At 53.3% G+C, this 23,707-nt stretch overlaps 1 protein-coding gene across 5 annotated transcripts in view; it reads left to right on the forward strand.

Moving 5' to 3' along the window:
• Osbp2 (oxysterol binding protein 2) overlaps positions 1-23,175 on the forward strand; it is a 168,237-nt gene extending 145,062 nt beyond the window's left edge. For 3 of the 5 annotated variants that reach the window (XM_087909147.1, XM_087909150.1, XM_087909149.1), the window contains 11 exons: positions 9,155-9,347; positions 9,876-9,993; positions 11,553-11,616; positions 11,862-12,008; positions 12,998-13,243; positions 15,486-15,606; positions 15,867-15,970; positions 16,043-16,138; positions 16,215-16,390; positions 21,220-21,446; positions 21,592-23,175. In XM_087909147.1, coding sequence (XP_087765273.1) covers positions 9,155-9,347; positions 9,876-9,993; positions 11,553-11,616; positions 11,862-12,008; positions 12,998-13,243; positions 15,486-15,606; positions 15,867-15,970; positions 16,043-16,138; positions 16,215-16,390; positions 21,220-21,446; positions 21,592-21,734 — 1,635 coding nt within the window. In that variant the 3' untranslated portion in view covers positions 21,735-23,175. The remainder of the gene's footprint in view (positions 1-9,154; positions 9,348-9,875; positions 9,994-11,552; positions 11,617-11,861; positions 12,009-12,997; positions 13,244-15,485; positions 15,607-15,866; positions 15,971-16,042; positions 16,139-16,214; positions 16,391-21,219; positions 21,447-21,591) is intronic. The other 2 variants (XM_087909148.1, XM_087909151.1) reach the window with 1 other exon arrangement.
• Positions 23,176-23,707: the final 532 nt, after the last annotated feature.

Here is a 23,707-nt window from a genome sequence, read left to right on the forward strand (position 1 = left end):
CCTGAGTCCTTGAAGTATTGAGTTGTTGCTGGGGATGAAGCCAGGACCGTGCACATGCTAAGCACGACTCCACCACTACACCACACTCCCAGCCCCAAATACCTCTGGTCTTCCAGCCCCTCGTTTGCCCTTATGCTGCCAAGGGGCCTCTGATAACTGTGGCTGACGGCTGGGGATTCAAAGATGGAAATCACCTCTGGCTGACTGCCGAAGGTACAACCACCCTTTCCCAGCCCCGCACATGAAGCTCCAGGTGGTCCTCCCGCTGTGGAGATCTGGCTGCCTTTGCACTCCCCACCCTGCCCTGACTGTGAAAGTTGAAACTTCCAGCAGCCCACAGCCAAGTCGGGAACTCTCTCTGCCCCTCCCTACCCCACCCCTGGCCCTAACAAGTGTTGTCCGCGTCAGTCCTGTCTGTGCTTGGGTCCTAATAGAACAAAACGTGAGAGCTGGTTGGCCTGGACAAGCCCTGCAGGGAACCCCACCCTCACCCCAGGTTAAGAAGCAAACTGCAGCTTTTTATCCAGGCTGAGCCTGACATTTTACCCCTCCACTTTCCCCCCAAGATGATGGTGAATCTGGCATTATTTGGCCTCCAGAAGGAGGGTCCTTTACATTCCTGAAAGTGGGCCAGATCATAGGCTTTTGGTTCCAGACCACCTATGGGGCATGTAAAGAAAATCCTTGCACAGTTCCCAAGAGCTGTGACTAGTGGTTCTGTGGCTAGTGGTCACAGGCCCACTGCTCTCCAGAAGCCAAGACAGTACCCTTATCTCCCACCCAGCATGCCTCTTCCTGTGTCCGAGGATACCAAAAGACAGGGAAATGTCTTTGCTGGTGCTATGCTATCCTTCCTTGCAGTGGACTGTAGTCATGTGGTTGTATAGCTAGGGAGGCCCTGCTCAACGGAGCATAACCAAGACCTTGATGAACCCTCCTCAGGCCTGTGCTGGAGGAGGCAGCAGGAAACAGGCAGGCCGTTCCTGTCCCTGGAGCTCACAGCCAGGCAATCTTTCCTAGATGCGTTGTCTCTACTTATATTAGTGGTGGACCTTCGGGGCTGGAGTTGAGTGGGGTGGGGAGGATCCAGTGGAAAGAGAATTTGGGAAGTCAGTTCAGGTCCAGCCAGCCACAACCTTTCAGGAGGTTCCAGTCATTGACACCTCTCTTCTCTGGGAGCAGAGGACCGAGGTAGTAACCTCAGAACAGGCCCTGGAAGGAGGAAGAAAGGCACAGAGTCATAGTGCTGAGGTGAGCCCAGGTCTTCGTGATTCCAGAGCAGACACAACCTGCTGCCTCGTGGGAGGAAATCAGCCCATACCTCCCATAGGCCGGAAATGGAAGGGCAGGAAAACTTCAGACACGCTTGCTTTCCTGCATCTCCTCCTCAGCATCCAACAGCATCCTTGGGCCCACAATGTTTCATAAGCACTTGGCCCATACTCCCTGAAAGGGCAGGGCCTTGGCAGCCCCACTGTTCTGTAACCCCTGTGCCTGGCACAGGGCCCAACACATAGGACTTCAGCAAACCAGAGAGAGAAAAAAAAAACAAGGGAAAATTGTGAAAGAAAGTGGAAGCAAATGAATGGGTTGCTTGGTGTCTGGCAGAATTCCCCAGCGGGTAATTTTCCGACTGATAAACGCCAACCCAGCAAATGAATGGGTTGCTTGGGTAGCTGTGAACTAGCCTGCCACTTAGGGAAAAACTGACAGCATTAGTAGACCAGCTGAGGGTTGTGGAAAATCCTCAAACACCTGTGTACCGTGTAGAGGCTCTTCGCCACATTCAGCACAGGGACATGTCCTCGTTGCCCCCATGTCCCAAGCCTCTCAGGACATGCCTCTGAGGGTAACATGAGTCTGCTGCTTGGTTTAAGGCAAAGGACTGGGTCTGTGCATGCTGCACGCTTTGGGCGCCGAGTCCTGTAAAGCGGAGGGGAAAAGCCGTCAGGCTCCCTCGTTTCCGCTGAATCTCCGCTCTGTGATAGCGCCAGATGCCGAGGTGGAAGAATAGACCTGTGGTGTAGTAAGGGTTCACTCTGCTTGCTTGGTGACAGCAATACCTCTCTCTTCTGCCCAAGACTTTGTCCCCCGCTGTAGCCGGGTGAAGTTGGTGTCACTACAATGTCATTGTCTGTATTATCTGGGTGCCCAGAGCGGTCATTTTTGTCTCTGTCTTCCTCTGAGAATGAGCAAAAAAAGTCTTGCATTTGAGCAACTATTTCTGCTTAGAGAATAGGCTGGCAGTGAGGCAAGGACAGATATCTGTGGACATTTCATGCATCCTGGGGGACAGAGAAAAGGGGGCTGGTGCCCTAAAGAATGCCCAGTGCCACTCTGAGTTGAAGACTGAGCCAGCCGAGGTGTCTCCTGAGTGGGAACGAAGGCTGTCAAAATGGGCATCAAAGTACAAGCCAAGTGAATGAGGACGCTTACTCTCTGACACCCACCGCATACCCCCGTTCCAGAGGGATTCCCCAGAATCTCTGCCCAGAAGAGGGCTTATGCAGAAAAAGTGGGCAGAGCTGGCTTGAGGGGAAGCCCTGTAAAAGTCTGACAATCATCCAGGTGCACAGAGGGCTAGAGGGAGGAAGGCAGGGCTAACCCTGAACTCTGGAGTTTACCAAGGAAGCAAGTGTCTCATGGGACGCACCAGGAGGGGTGGCAGGAACCTGGAAAATCTTGACACAAGGTTGGTGGGGCAGCCCACAGGGTAGGGGCACCTGCTCGGCTTGACCTGGAAGGACGAGCCAGTTGGAGAAGGCTGCAATGTCAGAATGTAGTGACATATTCTGGGGGTACAGGAGGTGCCAAGAGGGAACAGATACCAGGATGGGACATTAGGACAGGCAAATGGGTGCAGACAGATCTGTACATCCCACACGCTTGAGTACTTCAATTTCATAGAAATTAAAAAGTCATGCGGGTCTCTTTTGGGGGCGATCACACAAAGAAGGAACGTGGCAGAAAGGGCCATTTGCTACTGGGAATGGCTGGGACTTCTTCCCTAAGGCCTCATTTGGTCCAACCGGGAGGCACATGGGACTCCTTGGGCCAGCCCAGCAGGGGATGGGCATGAGATGCAATGTTGCCCTGGTCCTTCTGGGACCGTGGAGAGGCTGTTGCTAGCTGACCAGCATGCTGTCCCTGACAGCTTGCTGGCTCAGGGTCTGGGGAGGTGGATTAAAAATAGATTCCAGAATTGTCTGAAATCAGCTGGTAAACCGGCAGCCAGATGGTGCGCGTTCCTGCCTGCAAGGGGTGAACTATTTTGAATATGGAAAGGCTATTTTGGAGTTTCAATTGAAGCACAGAGCTGCCTCCCCAACACTGAACGAACATGAGTCACAGCCAGGAGGGCCCACCTAGGTTAGGGGAGGTCTAGAACCAGACCAGGATGCTACCGAGACGAGTGGCCTGACCTCACTATCTGACCTAGGGGGGAACCAGGAAGGAGTCACAGCATAGTGGCTTCATCAGGCCAAGGGGCTCTGAGTTGACCCCAGTACCTCCCATTACAGGTTCTTGGTCCCCACTCTTGATTCCAGACACCTAAGATGGACAGACAACTTTCAAAATAGTAATTTCTGGTTCAGGCAGCGCGGCTCCCTCCCACCTGTGAGGTTGCATTCAGCTTGGGCTTCTTGTGTACCTAAATAGGGCCTGCAAGCTACTCCTCAGTGGGTCCCAGTGTGCCTACCGGTTCTGGCCAAGTGGGGGCTCTTGGGGAGACTGGTGCCCCTGCCATTTCCTTTCCATTTACTGCCTTTGAGCTCCCAGGCCATTGAAAAGTAAGAATCTCCAGGAATCTGGGGCTATAAAGGAATCCACATGGTAACTATGCAGCCTCAATCCTGGCATCTTGGGGAGACAGCTGCCCGGGAGCTGAGATCCCCAAGTACCCACAGAGAACAGATATCTGCTGCATGGCAGGTCCCAGCAGGTCCTGGCCTGGCACAAATGGAAGCAGCCATTCCCCCACCCTCCCCTCACCAGGGTTATCAGGTTCTATTGTGGTTAGTGGCTGAAGACAAAGTCAGCAGCACAGACTGGACCCTCCCTCTGGACAACTGATCATCTCTCACCTCCTATGTGAGCCCACTGGCTACTCATCCCAGCTCCCATTGTCCTCATATCATGGGTGATGAAGGTAACCATGCAGATTGAGTTTTAGAGTGGACACTGACTTCCAGGCCCAGCAGGGTTCTCACTACACAGACCCTCCATGAGCCTGGGCTGCCACAGGCCACATATAGGCCAGGCAGAGGGCCCAGGCAGGCTGACCCCATGGCTGCTGCTCCTGCCTGTGAGAGGAACCACGAGGTCACTGGCAGGATTAGGATTAGGAACAGTCAAAGCGATTAGAGCTTGCCCTTCTCCTGGGTACAGCAGGCGGGAGTTTCCAGGTCAGAAACTGTGTCCCATGGGCAGCTGCTAAGAAGAAAGGGAGAGACCCCAGTGGGTGGGCAAAGTCGAGACTCTCCATCCCGGAGTCAAGTCGGGCCAGGCCCATGTGGTAGACCTGCCTTTCTGAGGTTCTCACTCTGTGTTGGAGCATTTCAATAGGCCCCATGCATTCCCTGTTGGGAGCCCAGAGCTGTGACCTGCACCTCTGCCACTAAGGAATACCCATGTTCCCTGAAACCCTTTCACAGCCTTGGGGAATTGTACCAAGGGGCAGTGCCTGGGAATGAGACTTTACCCCATCCCGAGGGACAGTTACTTGACCCAGTAGAATCATAGACGGTGTAGGCATCCCAGGTCAGGTCCTTTTTCCCATAAGGATACTGGGTTCTCAGAGATAGAGGGACTAAATAGGATGAGAAGCAAAGCACTGTGCATGTGGGGGCCCAGATGTTGACTCTGGCTTCCAGATGGACTCCATCCACCTCGCCTCCATGGATCCAGGCTGTGAACCCATGGGTGTGAATGGGAGGACTTTGGGTGAGCCATCTGCTGATAGGTGGAAAGGAACTTTCTGGCCCTAGATATAGTTGTGGTAGAATCTCACAGGAACTATGACCCTGTCCGGCCTTGACAGGGTCAGTCAAGCTTTTTCTACCCCTCCTTCACCTCCCGCCCCCCGCTGGGCCCCAGGCTTAATCCAGCTTAGTGAGCACATCCCTTAGGGCACTGCCCAGCTCAGCATTCCAGGGCAGCAGGGCCAGGTTGGCTCCTGTCTGTTTATGCTGTGGCCAGGATGAGGCCTGCAGAAGGCCAGTGGCAGCAGAGAAGACCCTGGGAGTTGGGAATGGATACCAGGTAGGTGTGATGGGGCTGGGAGAGGGGGCAGATGGGCATCTGATGCCCACAACCAACCACGGCAGCCTGTCTGTGGCAAGGAGCCCACTGGTGCAGTAAGAACAGTCCTCGGTCCACCATGGTCCAGCCAAGAGAACTCGTTGACTTAGCATGGGACAGTCAACTGTGACACGCTGGGATTTGCATGTTCTCATTCTAGTCACATATGATTCGAATGTGGCCCAGCTATCTGCGGGGTGTCTGACTCCGTCTCCCTGTCCTTCTGTACCCATGGGCCCTGTGGTAACTTCAAGGTAGATGGAGGTCACACATAGCCAGGGTATGTCCAAACAATCTGCTGCTGCATTGAGACAACCCACCACCCCTTCCCTGAGATCAGAGCTGGGGCTTGCCCTCTACTACCAACATCCTTGTTAGTGGGCATCGCCACAGACTTTATTCCGCCTTTGGAAGACCAGTGGATCCCACGTGAGCTATGCCATCAAGAGACTTGGGACAACAATAAAGATCCAGCTTCACAGCTTAGGGTAGCAGCTCTGATTCTGTACCCTGGTAATGACATACACAGGCACTCAGACCCTGGACCTGCTACGGAGCTGCAAACAAGCCCATGTTTTCCCTGTTGCTGGTGCGTGCCAGAGAAATGGCTACCTCAGTGCTCGTGAGCATGCCCTGTACATCTGTAAGCTGGGGAAGGCCTGCCAGGTCAGGAACTTGTGGGAATATACAGATGGGAGTTCACAGCGGCAGAGAGGCTGACTATGTGGGGAAGAGTGCCGCATAGGAGATGGGTGGTGAGGATGTCTTTTGTTTCTAGAAAGCCCACACCACAAGGCTTCTGGTGTGAGCGTATGGGATTTATTGCCACACCCTTGTGTCTGTGCCTCCTTCGCGGGTCTTGTTTTAAATCTCCTGAGTTATGTGAAAGAGACCAAATACTCCGCTATGCTGATCCTCACTGATTTGACTCAAGCGCTCTAGAGGGGTGGTAGGAAATGATGGGACAGACATTGTGGAGCAAGGGTAGGGGCAGAGGCCTTCTGCAGCTGCCAGGATTCCCACACACTAGGAAGAACCTGGGAAAGGATGGGAGGGGGGCATCCTTTAGCTCTCAGCTACAACAGGGCTCAATATTCAACACAAGTCAAGAGAACCTTGTACGCATCTCTTGGTAGGAGGTTAGGTGGCTCAACTGTGTAGAGGGGACAGATACCAATTCCCAATCTGCTTATGACCTGGGCAGTGCCTTCTAGGGCCTCAGTCAAGGGACATCATGGAAAAGGGTGAGGGATCACCCCATTGGGCCCGCCCTGGAGACGAGAGTGCCTTTCCCCTAAAACCCTGCACCCTCTGGTGAGGTTCCCCCACCCCCATCTGCCGCCACCTGTGATGCCAGCCCCCAAGTATCAGGGCCTCCCTCCATAGCTAGCAACCAGGTGGCAGGGACTGACACCATCTGGGGCTAAGCTTAAGGTTATGAAGAGTGAGTGACAGGGGGACATGGGTTCCATGGGAGCAGTGGCCAAGGCGGACGTCTTCCAGAGCTGCCTCTGTTACCTCCTTGCCATGTGGCCTCAGAGCCCTGGCGTATCACTTTGTAATAGGGTGGCTGTCTCTTCTCACTCACCTCACAAGGCTCCCAAGAGAGTCTGGAATGTTCCTGGGTTGCCCAGAAGGACACTCTGCCCCCACTTTTCTGTATCTTATTAATGGGACAGAATGAGCAAGTCCCTTCTGGTCAAGCCACTGGGTCTGGCTGCCATTCCGCCAGTTGTCATGGTTCACATGAGCATAGGCTCTGTGAACATTGTTGTCCCATCCCCTAGTGAGGATGCGAGCTGAGTGGCTTTGCCAGCCTCGATCCCTCTGGTCGCCTGTCATTTCCCATCCCACTCTCCTGGTTTCCTCGGGTAGCTCATGCTGTGCCTCAGGTCGGCTTCCGCCTCTTCAGATGGGGTCAGGACCATAGGTCTTGGCAGGAAGGTGGCAGAGGGAGACTTCTAGAACAATGCTTGTCAAAGGAGAGCGCCATGGCAACCAACCCTCAAGCACTTCACTGGGGCTGCAGGGAGTTTGCTGACCTTGGAGGAGCTAGCCATTGGTCTATCCCTGCTGCCCAGAGGAGCCCGCAGAATGCCTCTGATTATCGCCTATTTTCAAGAGTTTCAGTATTCACTGGGCTGGCATGAATCTACGATACTCACTACCATTCGGGAATCCCAAGGGAAGAGGGGCCGTACAGACAGAAACAAACTCAGTGACATGCAGCTGCGGAGGCCAGCTGCTGAGTGGACCTGGCCTTAGCAGGAGCTAGCTGGTTTCCTGGGCTGAGCTGGAGGGGAGGTCTGAGGAGCCCAGGGATTGAGGGCATTGAGCACCTGGGCAGATGCAGCTGACAGCCTACAAGGTCATATCTAGGGAGTGGACCCTCAGCGTTCTGTGTCACCGCTGTCCCTCCTCACAGCCCTTTGAAATGGCACTGCACTGCTCCCATGTCCCGGTGTGGTTTGGTGGTTTAGTACAAGGGTGGGGCAGCAGTGATGGGGAAGTGGCAACTGAGAACACCCGAGCATGCGCGCACCCAGGAACCGTGCCCCACCTGCTAGTTAGAGGGTCCATGAAAGGGCAAGTCTGGTGGTCGCTACATTAGACCAGCCAGCCCGTGCAGGGACAGCTGAGAACAGAGCTGATGAGCCAACCCTGCCGCATAAGAATGTAGTGGAACCACCTATGGATGCCAAAAGAATCTGGGTGTAATGGGCCACAAACTTGAGAGATGGATGGTTAGTTTGTCAACTTGACACAAACTAGAATCAGCTGAGAAGAAAGTCTCAGTGTCTCTGCTAGGTTGGCCTGTGAGCATGTATGTTGAGCATTGTCTTGAGTTAATTGATAAGGGAAAATCCCAGCCCATTGTGGGCAGCACCATTCTCTGAGCAAGAATTCCTGAACTGTGTAAGAGTAGAGAAACGGGGCTGAGCCAAGTAAGCAAGTAGCCATGCATGCATCTGTTTCTTTCTGTCCTTGACTGGATATATGACCAGCTTCCTGAAAACCCGCCACTGTGATTTCTCTGCTAGGATAAATCACAACCTGGAGTTATAAGTCAAATAATATCCGTTTCCCCTCAGTTGTTATTTGGGGGAGCATTTTTATCATAGCCCCAGAAATGAGGCCAGAACAAAGTGTTAATGGCAGAGCCTAGTGGTGCCCACCTGTCATCCCAGTGCACACAGGAGGCAGCGACAAGGTGGTTGTGAGTCCTTGATTGTCCCGGGCTATGTAGTCAGTGCCCAGCCAGTCTCAGCTACAGAGTGAGACTGTTTCAAAACACACCCCCATGGTAAAAAAGGAAAAAAAAAAAGGCAGAAGTATGTGATAGGGACAGTAAAGTGACTTGGTGGCAAGTTCCAGTCTTAGTCCCCTCCCCCTTTTCTCTATGTGTGTATTTCTCTGGAGGGTGAACCTAGGGCCTTTGTTACTCAGCTATAGTCCCAGCCCTATTTCTACTAAGGCTAAGTCACCCAGCTGGCCTGGGCTGGCCTTGAGTTTACAATCCTGCTTCAGCCTCCCATGCGGGTGGGGTTTCAGGCCTGTGCTACTATGCCCAGCCAGCCCTGGTTCTTCTCAAACCAGGCTTGTTAGCCTCTGAGCCAGGAAGTATGTGGCTTGCTGTCCCTTTTGACCAAAGCCAAGGAAGAGCTGAGGAAACTAAGGCTACCTCGGATCCCACTGGGGACCTAGCACCCCGTAAGGATGTTCCAGCAGCCGGCTGAGGTCCTCGCCGTGGTGAGCAGTCACTGTAGGTCAGGCATGCTCCAAACGGAACCTGAGGCAAGCTGACCAGGTCAGGTCACAGCCTGAGGCTTACATGGCGGTTGGTCCTTCTCAGGCCTGCAAGGACTTCCTGGAACTAGCGGAGGCTCACAGCCGGAAATGGCAGCGGGCTCTGAGTTATGAGCAGGAGCAGCGCGTCCACCTGGAGGAGACCATTGAGCAGCTGGCCAAGCAGCACAACAGCCTTGAGAGGGCCTTCTGCAACACCCCCGGCGGGCCGGCCAACCCCAGCAAGAGCCTGAGCGAGGGTGCGTGTGAAAGCGAGGCTGGCGGGCGGGCAAGCGGGAGGGCGCGCTCCAGCACAGTCCTCAGGCCCCGTAAACCTGCCCCTTAAAGTGACCTCATGCCATGTGGGCTTGCCCCGAGGAGTACAACTGTCAGCTGTGGTGCTGTATGCCCCACACCTGCCGCCAGCTGGCAAGGGTCCCACATACCGTGTCTGCTTCCAAAGTCCTAAATGTTCAGTGAGCCCAGCTGTTCTCTCTGGGGCAGGTTGTCCAGAAGTCAGGCTGCTGTCTACCTAACATCATGCTAAGGGCATTACAGGTGCCCTGAGCAGGAAAGCTGGGCCATAGGCAGGCTGAGCAAACCTGGGCAAATCTGGGTGCTTCTGGAAGGAGGTGGCTGAGCAATGATGGGTTGGAAGAAAAATGCCCTATCCTAGCAAAGCAAGTAGGCTGGCCGCGGTGCAGGGTGACCAGGGCCAGGTGTCTGAACCAGGAGAGAGGGGACGACGCCAGGATGCGGCTGCAAACGGAGTGGCTCTGTGTGTCTAGGAAGCTTCTTGACTTCCAAAGGCGAGAACAGTGAAGAAGATGAAGATACTGAGTACTTTGACGCCATGGAGGATTCTGCATCTTTCATCACCGTGATCACCGAGGCCAAAGAAGACAGGTAGGATGCGCAGTGAGCAGCGGCCACTGCAGCCCGGGGCTTTTCCTCCTCACTGGGGCCGTGTCTCTGGCTGGTTCTTAGGCTACACCTGGCTTTTTGACCAGCTCTACCCTTGGATTACTCTTTCCATTGCAGGCAAGAGTGTATTGCTTATGTCCTGTTCTTTGTTACATTTAAAAAAAAAAAAAAAAAAAAAAAAAACAATGCCTGAATGCTTTGCACGTGGAGGTCGGCCAGGGTCCTGGCCAGATCACTTCCAGCCCGGAAGGAGGAAGTGGAGAGGGAAAAGTGCCAGCAAAGCCCAGCTGCTCAGAACAACACAGGAGGCAGTCACCCCCTCCAGTGTCATTGTCATCGTTTGAGGACATGCGCAGTCTCCTTCTCTATTGCCAAGCCCGGTTCAGTGTTCATCTGGGCTGTTTCTAGATTCCCAGGTGAACATACAGTAGTGACCAGTGAGAGAGCCAGACTCTCGGGTCCTCAGGAAAGGCCCACGGTGTGACGTGCACTGACAAACAGGAAGTGGGCAGGCTGGACAGGAGCTACGGTCAGGGGCTCAGGCTGGTGACCTGTAGCTGAAGCCTCTGTGGACCAGCATGCTCCATCGTTTCCCTGCCCCAGTGTCTTCTGGGGAAAGGGCTGTCAACCAGCAGTGTGTTTTAGCTAAGAAACCATTTCCCAGGAACAGTAAGTTTAGACTGGAGGGGGAAACTAGGTGTGGTAGTGCACGCCTTCAATCCCAGTACTCTGGAGGCAGAGGCAGGTGGATCTCTGGGAGTTCAAGGCCAGCCTGGTCTGCATAGGGGGGCTCCAGGCTAGTCAGGGCCAGCCAGAGCCGCTTTTAATAAAAAGGTAAAGATTCTATCTTAGTAGCATTTTAACCCAAGGCTGGCATAGTCTGGTCCGATGAACTCCTATCCACCTGCTACCAGCAGTGCCATCTTTACAACTCTAACCAGGGTTGTCCTGCTATCTTTGCCCTGAGGGCTCTGGGCTCCCTACAGTCCCCTGGTCTGGCTGCCTGGACAGACCACACTGCCTGTCAATAGGCAGTCAACTGCCTGTCAACTCCTAGAGCCTGGGCCCTCAGCCTTGGTGTCCCTGGTGCTGTGGCAATCTATTCCCCAAGTGTCAGGAGAGCAGAGACCATCAGACCCATCCCAGCACTTAAAGACCCCCAGTGTGGGAAGTAGATAAAGACACACTTTATGACTGTGGAGCAAAGGGGCCCAGGGCCTTCTACCAGGCTCTCCCAGATGTGGCACTCACCTCTTGCCCTCTTCTTGGTCCTGGGTGCAAGGACTTTAGACAAGGGCTTTGCTGGGCAGCCAGTCCTGATGGACAGGACTTCAATACTGTAAACAATCGTGGTGGATAGGGCCTCTCCAGGTCACTGCCTGGGTCCCTCAGTCCTCATTTTAGTGTCCCATTGGGTGGCCCATTGGATAAGATGCCTCTGGGCTGCCCTCATACCTCAGTGCTCGCTGTCTAGATAGAAGGTAGGCGGGGTTAGAGATGGATGTAGAATTTGTAACTTGTTTCCCCTTCATTTCCTGCAGAAAAGCCGAGGGTGGAACTGGGCCAACCTCTGTGGACTGGACCTCAGCAGATAATGTACGTGAGGTGGGACATTCAAGAGCCAAGAAGCGCTCAGTTTCAGGGTCGGGAGGTGTCAGCACTACAAGCTCAGGGCCACCTTTGCATCTCAGACCTGCCTCCCATATGGCAGGCAGAGGTGGCCTCTGCCCTTACCACCAAGCAGTATAGTAGCATCTGGCTTTCCACTAGTTCTTGGAGGGTCAGGAGCAAGCGCCAGCGGAGCTGGAGGGGTGGGGGTGGTGCTGACAGCGTGCCTGCTTCTCTGGCAGGTATTAGATGGAACCTCATTCGTACCCAAGGATTCATGCAAAGTCAAAAGGCGAGTCCGCATTCCTGACAAGCCCAACTACAGCCTTAACCTCTGGAGCATCATGAAGAACTGCATTGGCCGAGAGCTCTCCCGGATCCCTATGCCGGTAGGCACGACTGGGCAGGAATCCCGGGGCTCCTGGGGTGCAGTGCACGTCAGACGCTGGGGGTGCTCTTTCCCTCATAACGCCTGAGGGCTGTGTGACTGGTTTTTGGTGTTCCTTAGATGATCCCGCAGGGAACAGGGACCTTCAAGCTCCGAAGAAAAAAGCCAAGGCAGAGCTCTGGGCGACCCCAGAAAGACCCATAGTGTCCCCGCTATCCTCACATGGTAGATGGGGTGGCAGAGATAAGTAGGCTTTGGGGGTAAAAACGCAGTCCTTCCTGCCAGAGGTTGTCCCTGATGCACTCCTGGCAAATGGAGATTCAGCAAGGTCACACAGCCACCCAAGGGCCTCTGGAGTCCTGTGTCACCAGGCTGCAATACCGTCTTCACCAAGGAAGCACTTGGGGCTCCTGGTTAGCCAGTTTCACTCTGTGACACACGCGTCCTTTATATCTCTTGTCTCTGTGTTCACACTGCCCAACTGAATCATAGCATGCACACACACACACACACACACACCCGCGCGCACACGCTTGCACACCCATATGCACGCACGCACACCTGCATGCACACACCCACACACATACACACACCCGCACACCTTCCAGGGGAGCATAACCTTGACTTGTCTGAGGCTAATGGTGCCAGTTTCCACTCATCCTGCATAGCACACAAGAGCCCTTGACAGAACACCAAGTCCATGGTTCCCAACAAGGAGGATGTTTGTCCTTTATCTGTGGACCCCTGGCCCCCTGTTCTTGGCTTTAAGCCTGATAGCCCAGCTCTGATCACATGATGCCATGGCTTTTGTGGGGTAGAAGTGGGTGGCGCCAAGTAGCGTGTCAGCAAGTGTCAGATACTGAGGGGAAAACTAAGGCAGGACATGCTGGACATGGAACCTCACTGTGATGAGCCACCAGCACATGGATGTCCCTCAGTGTCTGAGAAGGGCAGGGGCGCTCTGATGGCCACCCCCTTCAACACCCACAGGTGAACTTCAACGAGCCCCTGTCCATGCTTCAGCGACTTACAGAGGACCTAGAGTACCACCACCTGCTGGACAAGGCGGTGAACTGCACCAGCTCGGTGGAGCAGATGTGTCTGGTAGCTGCCTTTTCTGTCTCCTCCTATTCCACCACCGTGCACCGCATCGCCAAGCCCTTCAACCCTATGCTGGGGGAGACTTTCGAGTTGGACCGTCTGGAGGACATGGGCCTGCGTTCCCTCTGTGAGCAGGTAAGGGCTGAAATCAGGTAGCGCTGCCTGTGCCCTCCGGCCAGGTGGTCAGACTCATGGTCAGAGCAAAACAAAGGGGATGCAGCCCGTGACCAGACAGAGTTCATGTCTAACAGGGCAGTTGGGCCCCTTGTGGCAAGGCCAGGTTCATAGTCTCCCAGACACAGAGGGGTGTGGGAGGAGAGTGTGGTGTGAGAGAGCCAGGTCTGGTGCAGGGAGGGAAGGACTAAACCCCAGCCAGGGAACAGGGGGTCAAGCAGAGGGTCGTCTACAGGGGTCACTGGGCAGTCCAGACTGGAGCATAGGTCAGCACTGAGCTGAAAAGTGGCAGGCTGTAGCCTGGACCGTGCACACTGGGGGGACACGGCCCTGGTCAGTGTCCCTCTACCGCTTAACCGTGAAGATAGTCAGCTCCACACATGGCCACGTGACAGTCTAATGCTGCACCAGGCCATTCAGTGACTGAGTTTGAAACAGGAACCAGAAAATGTGCTGACAATTTAGATGTGGGGTTTGGGGCTCTCAGAGTCCTTGGCCTGAACCCACCCCCCACATTTCTTCATTCAGCCAGCAGTGAGTACCCTAGAGGTGCCGGGTGTGGTCAAACACGGGACAGGAGACACAGAGCTCTTGTTGTCTTGGGTGGTAGAGCTAGCTGTTTAGGCAGAGTGATCAGGAAAGCAGTCTGAAAGGAGAAGGGTGGACAGGGAGAGCCAGGCAGGCATCCCTGTGACCCGTGCCGACTCCGGCTTCCTTTGCCCATCTGTCCAGGAGACGGGAGAGAGAATGGGGACTGAGACCTGAGGACTGGGTGGGGTACTGGTTAGGGGGCGTGTTGAAAGGAAAGACAGCATTTGCTGAGGAAGCAATGAGGAACGTGAGGAGGAGGGGCAAGGGAGAGTCCACAGCATCCAGTATGAACAGCAGGGACAAAGCGGGGTCCTGAGACTGAAGTGGGCATGTCCCCAGACCTGCGGCTGGGCTCCATCCCTGCACTCGCTCATTAGGCTTGCTCTAGTTGAACGGGTAAACACCTCATTATGGGTAACAACCACTCAGGGACAGCACCCCCATCATTCAGGGCAGCAGACAGGCTGTGTCTGTGTGCTTCCAATGCACAGGAGGCATACAGGTACCATTCATGGAGACAGAGACAACAATCATGGGGGAGCATTGGGCTCACCGAGTCCCTGAGGGGAATTCAGGAACAAGGCTAGGCCCTGAGACCACGAGACACCCTGCAGAGTAAGGAGGCTGGGCCAGACAGAGCCTGACTGTTGTGGAATGGGCGTGGGGCACCATGAAGAGTCAATGGCACTGCCACTCTATGTAGGACAGACAAGTACCCTGGGGGTCGAGTAGCAGTCAGGGGTGTGCTGTGGCCTAAGAGGGGTCCCTGGTGTAGGGGGCATACAGGCCCATGGCAGGACACTGATATGATTCCCACTCTGGAGTCAGACCAGATTCTTTCCCTCAGTTAATACAGTTCTGCCAGTCTGTCCCCAGCCTGTGTAGCTGTTTGGGGCTAGCCTAGACTACATGCATAGTCTGTCCCCAGCCTGTGTAGCTGTTTGGGGCCAGCCTGGACTACGTGCACTTGCCAGATCATGGCCTCTTAGCCACTTTTATGTCGCTGTGATAAAACACGGTGAAGAAAAGGTTTGATTTGGCGTACAATCACAGATTAGAGTTTATACAATAGAGGGTTGGAACTTACAGGGGTGGAGCAAGAGTAGCGAGGCTGGTGACCAGAGCAGTAGTTGAGAGCTCACATCTCAGTCCACAGCATGGGGCAAGGAGAGTGCTAACCAGGAAAGGCATGGGCTTTTTAAACCGCAAAGTCCGTCCCCAGTGACATAAAGGCCTCACCTCCCAGTCATTCCCAAACAGTTGCAGACATTCAAACACGTGAGCCTGTGGGGGTCATTCTCCTTCAGATCGTCACGCGTGGTAAGTGGTACATGAGTCAGGCACAGAAACCTCAGTAAAACAGCACCTTCCACTTCCTGGACACAACTCTGCTTTCCCTGCTCTGCTGTTTCCCTCCCGAGACCTGGGCAGAGGCTTCTCACTCACCCCATGGGCTGGGCAACCTGGAGAGGCTGCTCTTCCACTCGGGACACTGTGCTTCCCACTGCGGGGATCCATGGGAGGGAGCCATGCATCCTGGACAGCGGGCAGGCTGTCCTTCCCTGGCTGGCCTGTGCCTCGCTGTGCTCACATGCAGCTGGTCTGATCCCAGGTAAGCCACCATCCCCCGTCTGCTGCCCACCATGTGTTCTCTAAGCACGGCTGGAGCCTCTGGCAGGAAATCACCATCGCCAGCAAGTTCCGGGGAAAATATATCTCCATCATGCCACTTGGTGAGCTGGGGTGCAGGGCTCCCAGGATGGGAAGGTGGTCAGCTTCAGGGAAGCACTTTGCACATCAAAAAAGGCCAGCTATAGCCCCTGAGGGAGGCTGCTCTGCCCACATCCACCGCCTGGCCTGCTGATCACCTAGCCTATACCCCACCCCCTCCTAAGCTTCAGAGACATTCTTCTGGTTCTTGACCCCGGACCTGTGGGTGGTCTGGCCAGAGCCCAGTAAAGGACCCATGACCTCTGACCTCTCTGGCCTCCAGGTGCCATCCACCTAGAATTCCAAGCCAGTGGCAATCACTACGTGTGGAGGAAGAGCACCTCGACTGTGCACAACATCATCGTGGGCAAGCTCTGGATTGACCAGGTCAGGGGGTCCTTGGGGAGGTGGGGTCTATGGCTTAGGGACCGGCCACTGAGCACCACCTGCTCTCTCTAGTCAGGGGACATTGAGATCGTGAACCACAAGACCAAGGACCGGTGCCAGCTAAAGTTTGTGCCCTACAGCTACTTCTCCAAAGAGGCAGCCCGCAAGGTAACCAGGACCACGCCTGGAACCCCAGTGGGCACGGAGCAGAGCGTGTGCTTACGTGTCCTGCCAATGTTCGCAGGTGACTGGAGTGGTGAGTGACAGCCAGGGCAAGGCCCACTACGTGCTGTCAGGCTCGTGGGACGAGCAGATGGAGTGCTCGAAGATCGTGCACAGCAGCCCCAGCTCTGACGGGAAACAGAAGACCGTGTACCAGACACTGCCCGCCAAGCTGCTGTGGAGGAAATACCCGCTGCCGTGAGTCCGGCCGGGGTGCCAGCTCTGGGGAATAGGGACTGAGAGGCAGAGGAGAGAGGGCAAGGAGGAGACAGGCATAGAGCCACCCCTGCGCGACCCAGCAGAGTGCATATAGGGCTGGGGAATTCAGTCTGGCAGAGAGCAGGGCCACGAGGCCATCATCCCGGTGCAGAGAGTGACTGCCCATCGGGACGAGGGCATAAAGATATTCAGTGGCCACGCATTGCCCGTGTGACCACTTTGAGCAAAGTGACAGGGTAGAATCTTCCCCTGCAGTGCCACAAGAGATAAAAACAAACTTAGAGGAAACTGAGAAACTTACACTGAAAACAAAAGAGAAAAATCTACAAAGGAAAAACAACGGAAGCAGAATCCACAGCAGGATTGGTGGAGCAAACGCCCTTGGGAAGAGATGTGTTGCTGCATGAATGCAAAAGCTGTGAGCAGGCACGGAGAACCTGCAGCTCAGACTCAGAGGTGGAGACAGGTTGCACGTTTAGGGCCAGTCTGAGCTGTATAGTGAGATAGCCTGAGCTGTATAGTGAGATAGCCTGAGCTGTATAGTGAGATAGCCTGAGCTGTATAGTGAGATAGCCTGAGCTGTGTAGTGAGATAGCCTGAGCTGTATAGTGAGATAGCCTGAACTATATAGTGAGATAGACTGAGTTGTACAGTGAGATAGCCTGAGCTGTACAGTGAGGAACTGTCTCAAGAAGCCAAAAGAGAGAACTGAAGTGGGAAGGCCTACTCCTTGGTCACCCCAAGGGAGCCCCAGGGTCCCTCATGGAAGTGTACAGAATTCACCCCAGACTCCCTGGACAGTCCTCAGCTGCATAAGATCCACAGCAAGGTAAGAGCCGGTTCTCACGTGCTTCTAGCCGAGAGTCCCAGAAAGAGACCGGTGCTGCTGGAGAGAAAATAGCAGAGGGCTCTCCCCATCTATTTAAGTAGTCAGTTTGGATTTTTTTCTTCAGGTCACTATTTAGCCCAGATTGACCTGGGACTTACTATGTAGCCCAAGCCTCAAATCTGTAATCCTCCTGCCTCGACCTCCCGAGTGTTGGAATTTCAGTCATGTACTGGCCCCAAGCAGCCAGATTCTTAGGAAGCTATTACTTGTTTAAATCCTGCACTCCAGAACTATCCTCAGCAATAACGGGAGCCTAAAGACAGACAGATGGCATCTTGCAGATGCTGACAGATTCGCCACCACTGACTGGGAGAGGGGGATCCCTCCATCCCTCAGTAACCACCAAACTAACGTTTTCCTGGACTCACAGGAGGGAAGCAAAGGAGCAGATTAGGAAGATAACCTCAACCACTTTCCTGAAGATGCAGACGCAGCCTATCCAACTCGTTCAGTCCCAGCACAGGGGACAAGTTCCCAGGTTAAAAGAGATGAAGACAGACCTTGAATCAAAAGATCCTATAGAATGATCAGGGTAAGAGATGAAGAACATTTCCCTCTAGAACCTGCTGCAGTCAACATTGGGCTAAGGTAGGATGATCACTAGTTCAAGGCCAGCCTGGGCTACAAATCCTGCATCAGAAAAACAAGCCAGTGTTTCAGTTTAAGATTTTGCTTCTTTTATTTTATATATGCATGTAACCTGCATACATACCTGTGCACCACCTGCATGCAATGCCTTAAGAGGCCAGAAGAGGGCGTCAGTTCACTTGAGACTGGGGACTTACAAGTGGTTGTGAGCCGCCATGTGGGTGCTGAAGATTGAACTCAGGTCCTCTGGAAGAGCAACCAGGTCTCTTGCCCATTGAACTATGGCTCAAGCTCCTCAATTTATTTTAAACAATCAGGACCCCAGGATATTTTGAAGGCTGGAGAAAAGAAGACCTGCCCTACTGAGTCTCAAGACTTTGAGATTGGAATAAAATGGAATACTGTGCCTAGAAATGTCCTCATAGGTTTGTGCATCTCTAAAACATGGCAGAGGCACCGCAGATCCTGCGGAAAGATGAAAGTGCACACTGAAAGTGTCTGAGACAGACAGAATTCATCCCACAAGGAAAAGGACCAGCCACCACCAGATAGTATGTCTCAAGAACCAGCAATCAGACAACAAAACAAAACCCCAGCCAAGCAAATAAATGAATATAGAAATAAATAGAAAGAAAAAGAAAGGGCTGGGTGCTAGGGTATTCACGATCCCAGCATGGAGAAGGCTGAGGCACAAACGTCTTGAGTTCAGGGGGAGCCTGGGCTACATAGCAAGACCCTGTCTCAAAAAGAAAAAAAAACTCACAGAAAAAGGAAGGAGAGCTGTGGTTACAGCTCAAGGCAGGGGTAAGGTATCATGTATGAGGCCCAAAGCACCAAAAACAAATAAATGTTTTGTTTTTTCATAAAAATAATTTAAGAGGGGGATCAGTAGCTCACAACTATAATCCCAATATTCTGGAGGCTGAGGGGGGAAGGTTTGGGTTTGCATTGTGGAGTTCCAAGGCAACCTGAGCTACAGAATGAGACCCTGTCTCAAAAAGCCGAGCAAGGGGCAGGAGAGGTGTCTCAGAGGGTAGATATGACTGCTGCTCTTGCAGAGTCTGGATTCAGTTCCAACACCTATGCCCGGTGCCCAGTGGCTCACAACCACCTGCAACTCCAGCACCGGGGGCGGGGGTGAATCTGATGTCTTCTTCTAGCTCCCCTGGACACCCACACTCACATATATAGGAACGCACATGCAGACACATACAGTTTTTTTAAAAAAAGAAAAACAGAAATAATAATAATTTAAAATTAACACATAAAAAAACTTGTGTTCAACAAATACAGCAAAAATAATCCAACAGGGAAATGTGCCAGAGTCGTAATTAGAACTTTACACAGGACAGCATGACTAGGTGTGAGAAAAACCACCACACAGGTCAGCAAACACAGCTCTGAGGGAGAGCTATAGCCTGCCATGCGCCCAGACCACACCAAAACAGCTTTATAAAAAGCCCAGTAGTAACTGGGGAAATGCAAACCCACACCACCGCGAGAAGCCATTTTATGCTCATTTGATTAGCAAAACAAAGGGCTGAAGATGTAAACCTTCGGCATCTCTGCCGAGCAGGAATGTGCTTTGGCAGAACCACTCTGGAACAACTGGAACTCGTGTCTTAAAGAACCAGCACGCACTATAGCCCCCTAGGCTCTTGTAGATAGAGAAAAGCACGCTTGTTTGCCGTCCAGAGGACAGAATAACAAGGGAACCCCGATCCCAGAGTCAAGCTTGAGGCATCAGAGTCTCCCTCACGTGGACACTGTGAGTGGGGAATATCACAGAAGGCGTCCTTGAGGCAGTACAGTCACAGGGCAGATACAATCACAATGCTGTGTTGTCACCTTTAGGCTGTGCTTATTATGTAGCTGAAACACACATTTCCTGTTTAGACTTAAGTCCCATCCCCACTCTATCTCATTATGTCTATAAAATACCCCAAACTCACCAACATTTTGGAAAAGTGTGTAGCCTGAAATTGCATTAATTGCCCGAGCCTAGGTATAGGATTGAAAGAAGTTTTTAAAATTCCCAGCTAATCTACGAAAGATATGCTTAAATAAGAAAAAAAAAAAGAGTAGGGCTGGAGTGGTCAAGAGCTCTGGCTGCTCCTCTAGAGGGCCCAGTTCAATTCCCAGCACCCACATGGCAGCTCACAACTCCAGTTTTAGGGGATTTGTGGCACAGGCATGCACGTGGTGCAGGCAAGCAAAACAACCATACACATAAAATAATCTTTTCTTTTTTAATTTTGAAGAAAATAAAGATAGAAAATAAAGGATGGGAAGCTATGTCCACACTAACCAAGCAAACTTCCCAGGTCTGGAAGAGCTGTCCCAGGGCGGCACAGAGCAAACTACAGCAAGAACAGAGATCAGGAGCACTGGGGGCACCAATGGTCGCCAGGTGTGTGAGTTTTCAGTTTGAACAGACCTTGCACCTAACAGCACAGTCGCGAAGTACAGGTAGCACAGGGTGATAGAAACATAAAAGGAGAGGGACCACGTTACAACCAGGGTGGGCAATTTGATTTGTTGCTCTGAAATATGGAAAGGAAAACAAAAGCAATAGCATTAAGTCTGGACAACCGAAATCACTAGCTGACCATAGAGCACCATGTCGCCCAGCTGCAGCACACCCACGTGGGCCATACCCAGGGGCTGGACCACCGGACACAGTTCAAGTACTAAAAGGGCAGAGAAGACACGATGAAAGCAGCAAATACACCTTGGATAATTACAAGTGTAATTACAAGTGCTGGGACTCGGCTAATGTCATGCTTGGAGTGAGTGACAGGCAGCTTTGAAATGAGAATCACCAGAAAATACGGGGCATAAAAACAATGTGATAAGCATCCCATCCGAAGCAGAAAGCAAGCGGAAGAAGCAGCTCCAGCCACGTAGGGAGGAACACGGTGCATAATAAAGCAGAAAACCCAGAGGAGGAACAAAGTTTTATTATCTCCAACCAATGAACACACAGGCAGCCCTGACCTGGATGTTCAAAGTCGCCAAGGCCCTGCAACCGACCTGGCTATGCCTGACGCACAGTAAAACAAAATAGTAAGGGAAAACCTTGCGATGATGAGGCACCGATTAAAAAACAACAACAACAACAACAACAACAAAAAAGACAAATCCCTGAGAAGTCCCGCGTAGAGAAGCAGTTGCAGGTAGGAGAGAGCGTGCCAGATGAGGGCTATAGAGGACGCGTCCGACCCAGCTGGCGGGCTTTGCTGGCTGGGTTCCTGGGGAAGCCAGGGGAGAGCAGGAGCTCACCAGGGAAGGTTCCTCCCGGGTCGCTCACGCTGCCGCATGGCCTCCGCAGGGAGAACGCGGAGAACATGTACTATTTTTCGGAGCTGGCCCTGACCCTCAACGAGCAAGAGGACGGCGTAGCGCCCACCGACAGCCGCCTGCGGCCTGACCAGCGATTGATGGAGAAGGGGCGCTGGGACGAGGCCAACACCGAGAAGCAGCGGCTGGAGGAGAAGCAACGCCTAAACCGCCGACGGCGCTTGGAGACGTGCGCGGCGGGCTGCGGCGGCGAGGATGGTGAGCCCAGGGCAGATCGTGGCGGTGGGGGTGGGGTGGGGAGGGATGATCCCCTGGGGGAGGGATGAGGAGGGGTAGTGGAGGGTGGTGAGAAGGTGGTCAGGGCAGCAGGCAGCTCACCCCACCCGCTGTATCTGCCGAGCAGAAAAGGAGTCAGATGGCTATGCGCCGCTGTGGTTCGAGAAGAGGCTGGACCCGCTGACCGGGGAGATGGCCTGCATGTACAAGGGCGGCTACTGGGAGGCCAAAGAGAAGAAAGACTGGCACATGTGCCCCAACATCTTCTGAGCCACTCCTGCGACAAATACAGGCGCCTGCACAGCCTCAGCCTTTTCTTTAATGCACCCATTTTAGTACCGAACCACACACACACACACACACACACACACACACACACACACACACTTCCCCCCCATAGGGGGCTCCCACCCTGGAAGGGGTAAAAGGCCAACCTAGTTTTTCTCCAGCCGCCAGGTCGCCAGCCTGTTATCACTGACTTGGGCCCCATGGGCATCCTAGTTCCCAGTTACCACAACTCAGGCCAGCTAACTGGGCCCCTGAGCTGCTCAGGTCACTAACCCCAATCCAGGGAGGAACTACTCCCTCCTAGGGAGCCTCTTTTGACTTTTTTAAGAAAAAACCCAAAACTCCATTTCTTTCTAACAATGAGGTTTAGTAACTATTTTTAGCACATGACCTAGAAGACTTGCTTTCCAAGCGTGTGTTCTTGCCCCAAAACTGTCCTGGCAAGCAGCACTCTTCTAAAGACATACAGAAGCCCCGCCCCTTTGAGTGGGGAGTATCTGTAACCCAGCCAGGCTGTGTCTCCATACTGTTCAAGCTCCTGGTCGGCAGGCACAGAGACAGCCCGACGCCTGCCCGACCTGCACAGGTGTGTGGGGTCCCAGTGGGGACAGACAGCCCACAGTGGGAGCAAGGAGGCAGCCCCCGCTGTGAGCTGACAACAGCAGCCCCTGCCAGGCCTTGGCCATGCTGGAACAGTGCTCCAATCCCCAGAAGGCCAAGAAGGGCTGAAAGGCAGGGCCCAAAGGTGCTTCCTGCCAAGATCCAGGCCCCCAAATCAGCAATAAGAAACAAACCCTTCACTTAGCCTGGGCTGGTGACCTAGGCTCTACAGACACCCGGCCTCCGCCTTGTCCTTAGGCGGCATCAGGGTCCTCATCTCAGCACTCCTGACATCTTTATTTGCCTAATTTATATATATATGATATATAAATATATATAAAATAGCTATTTTGCTTAAATTTCTATGATCTGTGAACGTGAAAAATGATGAAGACAGGGTGTACCTGTCTGAGTTTGGCCTCCTGTCAGCTGGACCCCGTCCTCTCCTTGGAAACCCGCCCCCCAGTGGCTTCTGCCAACCTTGGAAATGAAATGCGTCCCTCAGACCCTCTGACTCCACCCCACTTCAGTGTGGTATGGAAAGTTCATTGCAGGACTTTTATTTCTACTCCAGGGCTGGTTTTTTTTATTTAAAAAAAAAAAAGAAAAAAGAAAAAAGAAAAAAAGAAAAAAAGAAAGAAAGAAAAGCAAGAAACACCAAGTGTGAAATGCCTTACAGTGCCCACTCCAGAGTGGGGGTGGGGAATAAGGGGGAGGGGCGGGGCCACGGGTCTCCCTCAGAGCTGGAATGTGCCTCTTCCCAGCAGGCTGAGCAAGTACCTTCTGACCATAATAAAAACCTTGGTTCTGGAGTTTTCCACAACCCTGTCCCAGAATCTGTCTGTGGCTAGAGGAAGTGTGGTTAATAAAGGTGACAGCCATGTGGGGGCGTGGGAGGCATGGGGCTCTGTTCTGCTGTAAGAGGAGAGTCTGGCGGGGAGGGGTAAGACCTGATGGGATGCGGCTCCGTGGACAGAGGGAACACCAGCTGACCAGAGGAGAGGCAGCCCTGTAACGACACAGTCATGGTGCAGAACTGGACCCTGATCGTTTGTTCCCAGAAATGCCTAGGTAAACGCAACTCTGGCCACGAATCCCACAGCTCTCCATAAAGTCTGGTGAGTTCCGTGTTGCCTGACCACTGTGGCCTAGGCAACATCTATTGCCCTGTTGCCAGGCGATTCAGATCACTGACTTCTGAGTCATGGACCAAAGAGGATTCCAGGTGAGGGAAGAGGTGGGGTGGGGCACCGCAGCCATCAGAGCCAGGGCTCCCCATCTGCCCTGAAGACTAACACCACAGGCTCCAACTGGGCCCCCGTAGAGAGCCTCTCCAACCTCACCCCATCCCTGGG

Source organism: Myodes glareolus, chromosome 8, assembly GCF_982192425.1.
Source record: "Myodes glareolus chromosome 8, mMyoGla1.1, whole genome shotgun sequence".
Taxonomy (NCBI): Eukaryota; Metazoa; Chordata; class Mammalia; order Rodentia; family Cricetidae; genus Myodes; species Myodes glareolus.